We start from the raw sequence: 14,686 nt of genomic DNA, 5'->3' as shown, positions 1-14,686 counted from the left end.
ATTTAGTGAGGATTGGACTGAAAAAGTTATTTTATTTGAAACAATAAGTTGCTGGTATTATTAAATAGTTAAATGTAAATAAGTCCACTTTTATACCTTTATAAAAAAAAAAAAAAACATCACTAACCTTTCAACCGTTTTTGACTTATACCAAAATTCGTGATAAATGCGCCCCTTGTCGGACTGGTAACAATGATTTTTTAACAACATTCAAAATGCTTTTCATGGCAAATTCTTTTTATAAAAAGAAAAGAAAATTCGTTTTACAGAACAAACTGCTCAACACCGCCAGCAAAAAAAAAATATCAAAAATCTACGGAACGGATTCGACTTTGGTATACTAAAATTTAATAAAATTTGCTGAATTTTCCTCAATTTTCTTTAAGCTTTAGAATTTTGATTCGCAGGGTTTTTGTTGTAGGATGTGCAACAGCAAAATTGAGTGCGTGATTTTTTTAAATATTTGCAAAGTTTGTAAAGCAAAAATTTGTTCAACCAAAAGCATATTTTTATGTAAATCAAACATTGTACAGAGCTTAGAAAAATTCAACAAATTTTCGTCAAAATTTTTAAACTTTTAGGCATAAAGTATAAGTTTTAAAACTCGCTTTGATTTAAATTTTTTTTTTGCTGGGCGCCTTTTGCACTTTGTTCCATAAGAAATTCATGTTTATATGGAAAAAAGTGTAAAAGAAAAAAAAAATTAATTAAATTGTAATTGGAATTGAGTGCAGTTTACACCGTTGTTTTACTAGAGGTCTAACTTAAAATACAGAAACAAATAATTAGAGAGCTGCCACCTGTATACAAATTTCAGCTTAAGTAAATTGATAAGAGGATGTAAATATTGTAATACGGCTGTCGAAAGAAAGCAGTTTAAGCTTACAGCCGAAAATATGTTTGTGTAAGGTTGCCACCTGTTTGCAAATTGTAAATTAATTTAATGGTAATATGAATAAAATATTGCAATATGAGTATCAAACTAAAGAGGTTTAGGAAAGAAAGCAGTTTAAGAAGGCTTATAGCCGAAAATATTTTTGTGTAAGGTTGCCACCTGTTTAAAAATTTTAAATTAATTTAATTGATAATATAAATTAAATATTGCACTACAAGTGCCAAACTAAAGAGGTTTAGGAAAGTTTACTGGCAAACATTTTTAAGAGGAGGGTTGCCACTTGTTTGAAAATGTTTGTTCAATTAAGTTGATAAAATAAATTAGATATTGCAACACGGATATTAAATTAAAGATGTTTAAGCAAGTTTACTGTCTGAAATATTTTTGAAGTGGTTTGCCACCTATTTGAAAAATTTAATTCAGTTAAATTGACAAGGAAAGATAAATATTGAATTAGTACATCTTTGAAGAAAGTGAGCAATATGTAGACTCGAGTTATAAGATTATAAATTAACTTCCCAAGAAAAAGTCGATACTTTACCTACTTTCTAAATATGTACGAGGTTTGTGAGGGTGTAACCAGACAAAAATACTTTTAAGGCGATATTTAAGCTGCTTAAAACATGCACTTTATTATACTAAAATTCCACAGGCTATAAAACTGCATACCCCAAAAATTCAAATTAAAAAGTTAAAATATTTTATTAAAACACTTCTATAAAAAATAAAGCCAGAAATTTAACTTTAAAAACCTTGCAAGTATTTAACAAAAATCACCATGCAGCACCATCCACATGTATTTATGTGCTTATTATTTCGACTTTTTGTGCCAAGAGTACACATACACTTGCGCATACTTATGTGCAATATAACACATCGATTTGCCATTTCCATGCAATCGTATGCAGACTTCGATTCGTATGCAATTTCGTGTTAGTCCAAATAGCAGCAACAAAGTGCGTTGCGCTTGACTAGAGATGGGCCAAAAATTTGCAATTGTAAAGAGATTGCTCATTTTCATTACACAATTGCAGTTAATTTCCATTGCAGCATTACCTGTTCGTTTAGTAGCAGTCACTAGCTTCTGTATTGATGCAGTTGTTCAGCATCAGCACAATGTGGCCAACAAATGGTGCATTTTACTCATGTGTACAACATATGATATAAGGCAATATTTGATGCTGACGTTGAAGTTGACAATACCATAACACGATGTCACATTGTCACATACTGCAATGCTCTTTTACCGACCGTACATATGTACATATGTATCACAAATGTAGCATGGGTAAATACACCTTCCTGTAGCATTTTCCAAAAAAAAAAGCGAAAATCGATGCCGACAGCACTGGCTCTTTGGTTGCCAACAGCGGTACCAATTCCCTGGCAGGTCGCGTGAGCCCAATGAATGCATAATTGTTTCACAATGCAACAAATGCAGCAAAGCGGTAACAAAGCAATGGCAGCAGCAACGGGAACAGCAGTCAGTCCAAGCAATTTGCATATAGCAAAACTGTACTCGTATTCCTTCCGGTCCTTTTCGTATTTTAACTATTCCGTCTGTCGCTCGTAGTGGTTGCTGCTGCTCATGTTGCATGTAAATATGTATGTACCCGTATATGGTACTGCCTGCCTGTCGGCATTTGTCTTCTCCGGGGAAATCAGAAAATCATGTACGGGATAGTCGAGTCGCATCGAGTCGAGTGCTCTACGCTTGTCTCGTTGAGTAAATTGCAAATGAAATGGAGGCCATTCTGCTCGCTTTGGCGGTTGGCTGTACATAATTGACTAACTGCATATTTTTTTGCATAAAGGGTAAAAGAGAAAAGAGAGAGAGAGAGGGTGTGCTCTTAGCGTAGCAGGTGACCATATTAATGTTTTTTTTGTTTTTGTTAAGAAAATATAAATATTATTTTCGTGGCGTTCGAAATTGTTCATAAAAATTGCAATCCCTATTAATCATTTGTGCATAGGTGGTATTTTTTGCAAGCACTGTGAACAAATTTGTGGAGTGTAGAACAGCGCGGAGGGTTTTTTATACTTTTTCTCGCAACACAGATGTCTGATTTTTTTGAAGTACATAATTTTGTATTTTCATAAAATATTAACTAAATTCAGTTCTTTACTAGAGTTTTTTCTTACGTGGAGGAGTTAGTCTGAATCATGAAGAAAGTGTGGTAAATTGTAAGCTTTTTAGGTTGTTTATGTTTGCCATAAAGTATAAACAGAATCAAATCGCCCAGCGAATTTCGTCGGAGCAGAGTTCGCTGGTAAAATTAACACACTTATTCTGTATCAAGAACGATAGGCTACACGAACGATTCGTCTGCAGAGGAATGGTTTCAAATATGGTTCGGCGGCATCATTCTTGCCATTTTAAACGCAACCGAGGCCATTGCAACGTAATATATGAAAAGCAAGACGAAGACAACCGATAGAGTAATAAAATCAGTGATCAGTGATTTTAAATCACAATCAGAGATGTTGTCGTCGGCAGACGAATCGTTCGTGTTGATTATCGTTTGTGATACAGAATAAGGCTGTAAAAACACTACAAAAATTTTACAAAAAAATGCGTTTAAGAAAAACTTCGACGAAGAGAGACGCGTAATCATAGATTTATACTTGGCCATGCGCATGCGCTCTCCATTAGCTGAACTTTAGTGACCGCGTACCCTCTTACGAGGCGCGTTGCCAGCTTTTGCATCTAAAATCTTTGCATAAATAGTGGAAGTGCTTACCTTTCCGGTAATTTTCTCGTCAATGGTTTGATAGGCGCAATTGATCCCTCTTAGAAAGAGTATCTCTCAATGTGTCTTTACACAGCCTTCGGCGCGATCCACTATTCTATTTAGGATTTTCGAAATCTAAGAATATATATATTAAAGATGGTACCTTATCCTTCCAATACAAGGAGTTACCACGGAACAATCCTTACTTTACTTTACAATCACTTCAACTAGTATTTAAGCTGTTTGGCTATAGTCGGTAAGAATTGTTATTCATTTGACTTAATTTAATTGAATAAATATAAATAAGTAAATATTGTTATTGTACATTTCACTATATTTCAACATAATATCCCAGTGGGAAAATGGAATGTATAGTTATCAAAAAAAAATAATAATCAGTAAAACAGCCCTTTTCACAATCGAAAATGCCCACAGTGGGGCGATGTCCTAGGTAAAATGGGGCATTCATTTTTGCATTACCTAGTAACGAGGAATGAATGTTATTTAATATGAATTTTTTGGGACTTTTTGATTACATTAGAATGCTGATTACATAGCTAACAGTAATGGAATCAAGAACTTATAAGAAACCAATTACATTATTTATCACGCATGTTATGCATTACTACTTTTCCCACTGCGATGTACTATCTTTCACGAACCCCATATTTCACTGTCATAGTAAAATCAAATTATATTTGCTTAATACGATTCTCTTTCAAAAAGTGTGCAATTTCCGCAAATTCAATCCTAGCTGTAATCGGTTAATATGCAAAACTTTAAACTAGTAATTTTCCAGCAGGGTTTTCGTAATATTTGTTATTGTGTTATATATGTATGTACGTACTTTTGCTGGTATCACTGTAAACATGCCACTTTTGTATTTCATTTTATTGTTGTTATTGTTAACCTCAGCTGTCATGGGCGTTGATGGTGCATATTGTTAGACATGACCCAAAAAATGGCCTTACGACTTTTCGGGGTCATTTGGCATGCGATAAATTTCGAAAATTAATGTCAAATGAACAGTGTAACAAGAGTGTGCGAAGTGCGGAAAGTATGAGGAGTTAAAAAGGCGATGAAGGGCAGGTATAAATAATGAAAAAGCGATTGCGGTCACCGGCAGAATGAAAGTACATACATGATGATGAGCCTAATAAAAAACAAGATGAAGCGTTACAGCATGAGTAATCTGGGCGAGCATGAGGCCAAATTTTTTTTTATAAAATAGGCAATCTAAGGGCGAATGTAGAATGAAAGGTTGACCAGCAAAGAAAGTGGAACACTGCGGCTGCTGTGTCAACTAATCACCTACAATGTGGGCGACCACAGCTTAGCACAAAAGCTATATGTATATACAGTGGTGGTCAAAAGTTGATGAATGGTATTTCCTTTTTAAAATATACAATAGTTTTCAGGCTAATTTTTTTTTTTTCGATACTCTTTATAGATATGTAGTTCATGCTTTAACAAAAACTATATAAATCAAACTTTCAAAACTGCAAATTTCGAGCTTTTTAGCCATGCAGTTTTTTTGGGTATGCAGTTAACACGCTTATAAAATTCTAGTAAAATAAGTATAAGTTTTGAGCGGCTGAAAAATCGCATAGAATTTTAATCATTTTTTTTTGACATCGTTTTGCACTTTTTTCCATATAATAAATGAATTTCTTCTGGAAGAATATGCGGAAGACCATTTGTGGAAAAAATTCAAAAAAATTCAAAGCCAGTTTTCCTACATTTCGCTATTTTAAAAATCAATGCAGTTTTTTAGCCGCTCAAACTTGTAGCCAAAAAAATTCTAAAAACTCGAGGTTAAAAAGCTCGAAATTTAGATAAAAATTTATGAAAGTTTACTAAATTCTGTATAAAGTTTGATGGCGTGATTTATATAGTTTTTGTTAAAGTATTAACTATGTTTTTATAAAAAAATATCAAAAAAATTTTAGCATGAAGAACATTGTAAATATTTATTAAAAACGAAACACCATTCATCCATTTTTTACCGCCACTGTAACCACTTGTAAATATATTTGCATGTAACAGCCAACTATGATAGAAAGTAGCTTGAAAGGATTCTCGTTTTATGTGCATGCAGACACTTGCATGCTACACCAACACATATGTACAGACATACACCTACATTGTTGCATGCTCCACGTACACTTTACAATATCTCGGCTCTTTGTTGCTGCTGCTGACTAATACCCAAAAGTAGAAGTCAGCTCAGCTACTGGCAATTTGCCGCTACTTTAGCCGATAACTGCCTGTCTGCCTTGCTACCAAAAAAAAAAAAAAAACATTACACGCTCACTATGTTAATCCGATTTTCTATTTTGCTTTCTCTTTCTATTCCCCAACTTCAACCAACACATGTCATCACCGCCACCACCACATCACCATATTCGCCACCGCAGCACTTGTGGTCTTTACAGAAATTCGGCAATTCAAGAGGACATCACATGCTATTCGACAAGGGTCTACAATTCGGCATCGATTTGGAAAATTTCGAACAGGACGAACCGGCGCGACCACAAATCGACACTAAAGATGTACTAGCGTTCACATCAACAGCTGCAGCATCATCAGAACCGTTGGCTGCATCATCGCTTACAGCCGTGGTGGACATGAATGGCAGTAACAATGAGTGGCACGCACAGGTAGCAACAGACCGTATAAGCGCCATCATCAGCACAACTACAGCAGCAACAACAACAACATTTGGCAAGGCAACACATGAGGCCGACTCACCACATTCACCGCATGCCAGATGGCAGAAGCAGGGTGGCGAGGCCGAGGCCACAGCGGCACCCGGTAATCATGTCACGTACGAATGGCGCATCAGTGACTGGTCCGAATGTTCGGAGAAGTGTGGCATTGCGGGCGGCGCAGGTTTGCGGGTAAGTGTTGCACATTTTTATTTCAATAGGTTGCTGTAGGTTGGAAAATTGAAAACTGGCCTAGGTGGTGCACAGTGGGACGTCGGACAAGTATTAAATGTCAAATTTTTTCAGACGAAATTTCGTTGAAACGAATGAAAATCGTAAAAAATTTTCTTCCTAGATGTAAAAAAGTTACATTTGTAAAAAATTAAATTGATTTTTATTCCTACTTGCATGGCTTCGCGTTTTTCTGATGCCGTCTACCGAATGACTACAATATAATCTATTAAAACTCTTTTGTGGCGTTGCGTTTTTTCGCCTGTTCCTGATATCATCCGCCGAAGAGCAATTATAGTTTCTCAAAAGTATTTTATGAGCCTTTGATTGTTTGATAAAATAAATATTTCGATGCCCACTAAAAAATAACCGTAGTGCTACAAAAATTAGAAGAAAATTAACCGATTTTTTGATCAAGTCTAAGGGCTAAGTGATCTGTTTTAGAAAAAAGAGATAAAATTAAATATCACAAAAATGAAAAGAGATAGCGAAATAAATGTAACGATGATTTACAACTTTTGAAATTGAGAATTCAGCAAAATTCAGTCTCGTTGGGTAGAAGAATTGCCCTGACATTTAATATTACCTTCAAAAGTAGGTTGCACTTTTTAAAAAAGTTATAAAACATTTTTTTGCTGTCTTCTAGGGAACCACTTCCATGGCCGCGAAAAAAGAATGTGTAAGTTCATTGCATGTTTTTAGGTCAAAAAAGAAAAAAAAATTCACAAATTTTAAAGAACGACGGTTTTGAAGCCAAGCTTATTTTTCGTTCAATCAGATCTTTAGAATGACCTTCAAAAGTAAAGTTTTAAGTTTTTTCTTATCTAAAAATAGCTTGGAATGAACATTAAAAAAAATTAAAATGAGTTTTTAGTTCTTCTAAATTTTTTTAAAAATTGATTGGCAAAAAATTAAAAAAAAAAGATTAAAACCTTCTATTTTGTATGTAATTTTAATGGACCTGATAGTTCTTTTATCGAACGTGACTTTTCTTGAATTTTCTATCTCAAAAGCTTTAAAATTTTGTTACATTTATTTCTTCTCATTCTCGAGATATTTGATTTTGTCTATTTGTTTCAAAATAAAACACAGTGCAGCGGCGCCAACCATCCTTCTGAAACCAGGACAAGCTCTTTGTTCCTCTATTGCTTGGTTACTTGATCGAAATATATTTATCAATATCTTTACAGATATTTTTTCGAAGTTATTGACAAATATGTTTATAGATATATTCGTAGATACTACTACTAAATTAAACGATGTCATTGTCTTTCTACCCTCGTTCATTAATGATATATAGATTTATGTATGTTTTTATCGAAACCTTTCTCGGTATATTTATCAAAATCTTTACATATTTGGCACGAAATTCGTTGTCAATATATTTATCGAAATCTTTACAGCTATTTATATCGATATATATATCGAAATCATTTATGGTAATTGATGTATTTTACAACTTTCGAAATCATCGATAACTATGTCGTAGCGTCATCTACATTTGCCATTCTTACTAGTTACATTATCGAAATAATTATTGATATCTTTTTTGTAATCGTTAATAATTTTTTTAGATTATTTAAAAAAAAATGCATCTGACTCGTAACCGTAACCGTTTTCGTCCACTTTTTATTCGGGCTATCGATATATTTATATAAATTTGTATCGATATATTTGTCTACAGTGCTTTCGATATATATAAAAATCAGTATTGACATCTTTCTCGATACATTTATAGATTTTCGATATGATTATGGATAAACTCAGAACCGACCTCGTTTTTTTTTATTCGGTTAGTAATCGTACTGATACTCATAAGCGTATTTGCAATCGTAAACAAAATATAGGTATGTATTCGTTTGAATAGACTTCAGACAACAGAATGGCGATACGGTCATCTTTAACGTAGCTCTGGTCTTCTTTTCCATAAGCGATATGTTTGGAGATCACATCAATTACTTTTAAAACTTATTTACTGTCAAAAAAAAAAACCTTTTTCACCTTTTTATCGCTTTTTACGAATTCAGCCCCAATGTGCACTGTGCTTGCCTGCCAAGGAGCCCAACAAGTTGACGTTGGTATTGGCTTACCAATTGTCGCAATATCAGTCTTATGGAGTGTCCATCATTTTTGTCACGTTCAACTGAATTGCATTCGTTGCATTTCCCGCTCGCCGAGTCAGCATATTTTTCTTGTTGAACCATGCAGCTGCATTCGGCCTACATGGCGTATGAGTAACCAGTTTGTTATTTGTACAGCAATAAATCCATCGATTAGCCTTACAAATTTTCCATGCTGCATACAAATATTTGATTTGATCAAACAATTTTGGTTTATGATATCTTTCTCGTTTGTACTCCACAGCGTCGCTCAATCACTTGTGTACGTTTACGCCATCACACGCCCACCAACAACGCTTTGGAGTCGCATGTCGAGGCCGACATCGAGGTGGTTGACAACGCGTACTGCGCCGATTATGGCCTGATCATTCCCGACACGTTCGAAGTGTGCGGCCAGGAGGAGTGTGCCCGTTGGCAGGCTGGCGATTGGACATTGTGTCAGCGTGCACGTTGCTTCGGTCGCAATACAGCCATACAAAAGCGTGAAGTCAAGTGTCGCTATGCGAATGGCACAGAGGCAGCGGACGCCTGCAGTGTGTCACAGCGTCCCATTAGTCGACAGGAGTGCTATAGTGAACGTTGTAAGGGTGTTTGGCGTGTGGAGCCATGGTCGGAGGTAAGTAACACAGTGCATAGCATCGCATCCAATTCGGTTACATTGTCCGTTTTCACTTGAATTTAATTCTATTTACTTATGTATGTATATCGCGTGTTTTTTTTTTGTCACAATGTTGCAGTGTAATGCGCAATGCGGTCGCCAGGGAATTAAATACCGCATTTTACAGTGTGTTTGGTATGGCACACGACGACCGGCGGGCAATGCGTGTCGCCATCAGCCGCGTCCTGCGGTAATGAAAGTGTGCAAGAGTCCGCCCTGCTATACGAAGTGTGAGTAACAATTTTCACTTTTTAATTGTTTTTTGAAATTGAAAGTAAATGAATTATTGAGTTTACATTTTTAACTACGAACGTTATGTTATCAATTTAGGGAATCTAAAAGGTCTAGAAAGGTTGGCTTCTGACAGTGAGATTAAGAACAGTTAGGCATTATAAAATAAGTCTAGTTTGATAGACTAAAGCAATTGTCTAGGCGTGTTACTTCTTCACTTGTATATCACCACAGTGTCTCGAGCCATAATGTCATAGAGGTAAATAATATATTGGATAGATTTACCAGAAAGGTAGCGGGGACAATACCCCAAGTTTTTGAGCCCTTCTTTATTTGTAGTAGGAAAGACCACATACTAACAGATTAGAGCTTAGGCACGGTAAAATAATGATCAAAGCGAAAAAATTAAATGGTAAAAGATATGGGTAATTACTTGAACAGGTACGGATATTAGTGCGATTCTACGCGTAAACGCTCACTTAGCAAACTCGACATATTTACGAACGATTCGCACCGTTTTCTTGAAATTATTGATAGAACTTTTAATCGCTTGCGATTCGAATCGAACTACCTTACCGACCGAGACCGGGTCATTTAGAGAACCTACAAAAGGGTCTAACGGAACCGAAACTCGATTCCAAAAGACTCGAAAAACGGTTGCGCAAGGGTCGCAAAGTGGTCTCAGAAGCACCGAAAAAATAACTGAAATCCCATGCTGATTTTGACTACACATGTATTTGATTTACCAAGTGACTTTGTGCCACAGAAGTTCTAAAGGATATTTAATTCAAAATGTAGAAGTACTTTTCGTATAAGATATTAATTAAGATTAGGCCGTTGCAGTAACGGAGTAAGTTATACGTGCGTATTTTCACTCACCACGGCCGCGGCCCGGGCTTCTAGTTATGCTTAGTCCAAGCAAGAATGGTAGGCAATGACATACATATCTCTGAACGGTTTTCTGCCACAAAAAAAGCATTTCATAAAGAAAGTCAACTGTCGTTACTCCACAAGGAGTAAGGTCAAACACAAAGCAACAAATATTAATTTCCTTTTTTTTTTAAAGGTCTGTAAAATTCCACTTATGCTTGAGTTATAGTATACAATTTCCGACGAACTTTTGTATATAAAATGCAAGGTGAAAGTCAGACTCTTTTTGTATTCTCGTAAATTCATTTCTATTTAATTTCTATTCTTCAGCTTTTGATCAATGCAAGGACACTTCACGATATTGCCGCAATGTACGCTCGATGGGTTTATGTCGATTACATCGTTACCAAGAGAAATGTTGTAAATCTTGCAAATTCAATGCTTACTACAATTAACGACAACTCTATTATTGGAAAAAGCTGTAAGCGATAAAGTTTGCGGCTATGGCTGTGTGTGAGGTAGAGATCGGTAAAAAAAAAGAGAACTCGTTGGTGTAGTAGCAAAGCTAAAGCATCAGGAGTTACAATAACAAACTCACACAACACCACAAAAAAATATAAAAATGAAATAAAAATAAGTCAGCAGCATTCATCGCGAAAATCACGAAAGAGGAAGGAAACGAGTCAGCGTTCGACCACTACAACTACCACAAAACACAAAACACAAAAGTAAGATAAAGTAATCATAATAAATAGTGATAGGATTAAAGGAGACTTCATAGCGATTCGTAAAACCGAAGAGGGGGTCATTAAATAAAAAAAAACAAAAACGAAAACCTTGTATGCAAACCAAAAACTAATTGAAGCGAATGGTTTGGCAGCAATGGCAGACAAGCAAATTACTACAAAATAATCTATTTATTATAAATAGCAATAAATAAATTGAATGCATACAGAGCGCGCAACTAAATAAATGAAAGCAAATTCAAGTGAAACTAACTAAGGACACTTTATATGAATATACAAAATAAAACAAAAACATATTTACATAAGTGCATAAATACCTTAGTAATAACAACAATAAAACAGCAAAACAAAAACGAACAAATGAACGTAGTGAAAGGGCAAATAACGCAGCGTAAATAGGCGAGCAGGCAAGACAACAAAAGACCACATATACACATACACAAAAAGGCCTCACATACATACTACATGCATAACAACAAAGAATGCATATATAACTACATAATAGAAAAAATTCTATACAAAAAGTGAAAAGCAAATAAACATGAATGCACTTTAAATTAAATATACAGTTATATACTATATGTATTAATGTCAACATATACGGTGGCAGGCCACCAAATAGGGGCGCGACATTTTAACAAGGTTTGCCTGCTTCTTTCTTATTATTTAATTTTAATTGCTTTTTGGTAAAAGTATAGCTCTCTATATAACAAAAATCAAGTTAGTAATTCAAAATTTGAAAATTGTAGAAGATTTCCAACTTTTTATACAGATTAAAAATAAAAAACAAACTGGGTATGCAGTTTTGTAGCCCATTTTAGTAGAAGTACCATGTTTGACCGAGCTTTGCATATACTTTTAAAGCTTTCAAGTTTTGAGTATCAAATATTGGCCATTTGGATAGGTTTAAAAAGTATATTTTGGATATAAATTCAAAAAAAAAAATTGGCCTCTGATATCTTACAAAGTAAGTAAATTTCCTACATTGAAAATTAGGTGGAAACCCTATTTAGTAATACGCTGGGAGGAAGAGTCCATATCTGGAGCGTATATGTACTGTGTATACATACAAAAAACACTCACTGAAATTAATTATACTCAAATTTGTATTACAAAAACTAAATGTGGCAACACTGATCAAAAATAATTTCGGACTAAAGTGCTCAAAACTATCCCTCATTTTATATCAATATTGCGGTGTTTTAGTTAAATTTTGTAGAATCGTAAATAAGTGGCAACCTTACACTAATATCCCAAGGGATAACACTTAGTTAGAATTGTTTAAGAACATTTTTTAAGTATCCGTAAATAGTAAAATTACACCATTATTTTCTAAACAACAAATTAAATAAATATACAATTGAAAATAGGTGGCAAACCTGTTCAAAAATATTTCCGATTTGCGGGTTTTTAAAATAATTTCCATTTTTATGGGTATATGATGGTTTATTTAATTTGTAACTAATTTCAAATAGGTGGCAAACCTATACGAGTATTCAAAATCGGTACAGCCGTTTCCGAGAGAGCTATGGATATATTCATACACGCATGCATACATATGTATGTATTAGACTGGGTCGATTTTGTATGGGGGAAAATAAAAGGCATTTGACCGTATTGTAATAGTAATATTATGATGTCTTAGGTCTAAGCTAATTGTTATTGGCTACGAACGACAAATTTACAATTTATCTTTAGCCCGCGCAATTGAATCAAAGTGTGTGAATTTTGAAAATGAAACTTTGGCTTGTAATATTTATGGAATGCGTTAATTGTTATAAACAAGACGATATATCAAATTAAGGGTTATTATATTTAGTACCTAACGTTCATTTATCATTTTTCAATAAGTCTACAAGTTTTTAAGTAATTAAGATAAAAATAACAAACACTATAATTTTCTCTTATGAATTTTCAATTCTTCATTACTTCAGCAACCAAGTGAAAAATAAAAAAAAGTGAGATGGACGATATTGCTTTGCACTCAGCTTGAACGAAAAAAGTCACTCCCTGGCACACTTTTCTGTAATCCGGTTCTTTTATTGAAACGTTATTTATCCAATTGAAGAGAATTGTTAAAAAAAAAACTGGAGATTCACTTAAGTTTTTCGATATAACTTTGGTAACTCGACCGGTACGTAGTAATTACCAAATTGAAGGCGAGACTTACTGTTACTGATTTATGATAATAATATGATGAAAATCGTTCAGAATATAAACTAATTGTTTAAAAAAAAAATAAAATATTTAACAAAATTTTTTGTAATTTTCCTATATTTGCAATTTTTATATTGTACGCATAAACATAAATAAACTAAATAGTGTTTCTAGAAGTTGTGCCTGTTCAATGTTTCCATACTCATTTGCATAAACAAAATTTTTCCACGATGATGGAAAATAATGGCTTTTCTATTAGAACTACCGAAATTGTTCCTAAATTTGCAAAAGTTCGCAAACTATAGCTAATATTAAAAAAGATTAGAATATTTGGAACCAGCGAGAAATGATATTTGACTTTATATTTTGCGTTAACGGATTCATTATCTAATAATATGCACCAACCCTTTTTGCTGAACCCAGAATTTTCAACATGAATTGGTCTTATTCGACTAGTTTGCTGTGGGTCACTTGGCGGTAGATGCGCGGGCTCTTACAATTAAAATAAAAGACTAATATTTTGCAAGCTTGTTTTTGACTTCATGACACAATATATTTTCACTATTACCAAGGGATTTGAGAAAAATTAGATTTTCGATCCGCCCTAGTATGTATGTCTGTATATATTTATACGACAAAATGCAAGTTTAAAGTTTGCTAGGACTTACCGTTAATTTTTGACATTTTTGCTTTGCTAACGGTGTGTGCATTTTCCTCCATATAAAACAAATTGTCAAATATTCTTTACATGGAAGCAAAAAAAATGTCAAATCTCATTGGTAGCTAGTTAAAACTTGCAATTTTTTTACAAAAATTGAATGGGCCACCAAACTACATACCAAATTTTGTTTCGAAATATTCTGATTAAAAAGTTGGAAACTTTGTCGAATTTTCCCAATTTTTAACAAAAGTTTGCAATTCGGACTTGTATGGCTTTTGTTAAATAGTGAGCTTTATTTTCATAAAAAAGGTAATAAACATTAAATCAAACAAAACAAAACTTTTTAAAATAAATAAATATCGCGTGCCTATTTGTTTGCGCGCCACTGTATGCACGCATGCACTGGTAAATGCGTGAATACGAATTGTTTGTACATTCTTATGTAAATATAATTATTTATACGAAGAAAAATTGCGCATTCTTTAGCTTATTTTAAGTGAAAGTAACTTTAAAAAGTAATAATACTTAAGTGTATATTATTTATTAAGTTTTTTTAAGTTCGTTGGAGCCAAAGTTCCACAAGGCGAAAGTGAATGAAATCGATATTAATTTTTGATCCTTTCGCTTAAGGAATATGTATGTATGTGGGCAAATCTAAAAAACAGGTAACCTTGGTG

The 14,686-nt window shown here is 34.0% G+C and overlaps 1 protein-coding gene across 1 annotated transcript in view; it reads left to right on the top strand.

The window, feature by feature from the left end:
* The window catches only part of LOC118735605 (protein madd-4), a gene marked incomplete in the record, with an annotated part of 164,615 nt that extends 152,740 nt beyond the window's left edge, over positions 1 to 11,875 (top strand). The window contains 4 exon segments of the mRNA XM_036465453.1: positions 6,045 to 6,527; positions 8,931 to 9,302; positions 9,424 to 9,574; positions 10,776 to 11,875. Coding sequence (XP_036321346.1) covers positions 6,045 to 6,527; positions 8,931 to 9,302; positions 9,424 to 9,574; positions 10,776 to 10,900 — 1,131 coding nt within the window.
* Between the last annotated feature and the right edge of the window lie 2,811 nt (positions 11,876 to 14,686).

This window comes from Rhagoletis pomonella, unplaced genomic scaffold (assembly GCF_013731165.1).
Source record: "Rhagoletis pomonella isolate Grant_MI unplaced genomic scaffold, Rhpom_1.0 Rhpom_scaffold_00003, whole genome shotgun sequence".
Taxonomy (NCBI): domain Eukaryota; kingdom Metazoa; phylum Arthropoda; class Insecta; order Diptera; family Tephritidae; genus Rhagoletis; species Rhagoletis pomonella.
Note: the sequence above shows the minus strand (reverse complement) of the source record. Positions and strands in the feature narration are given on the sequence as shown.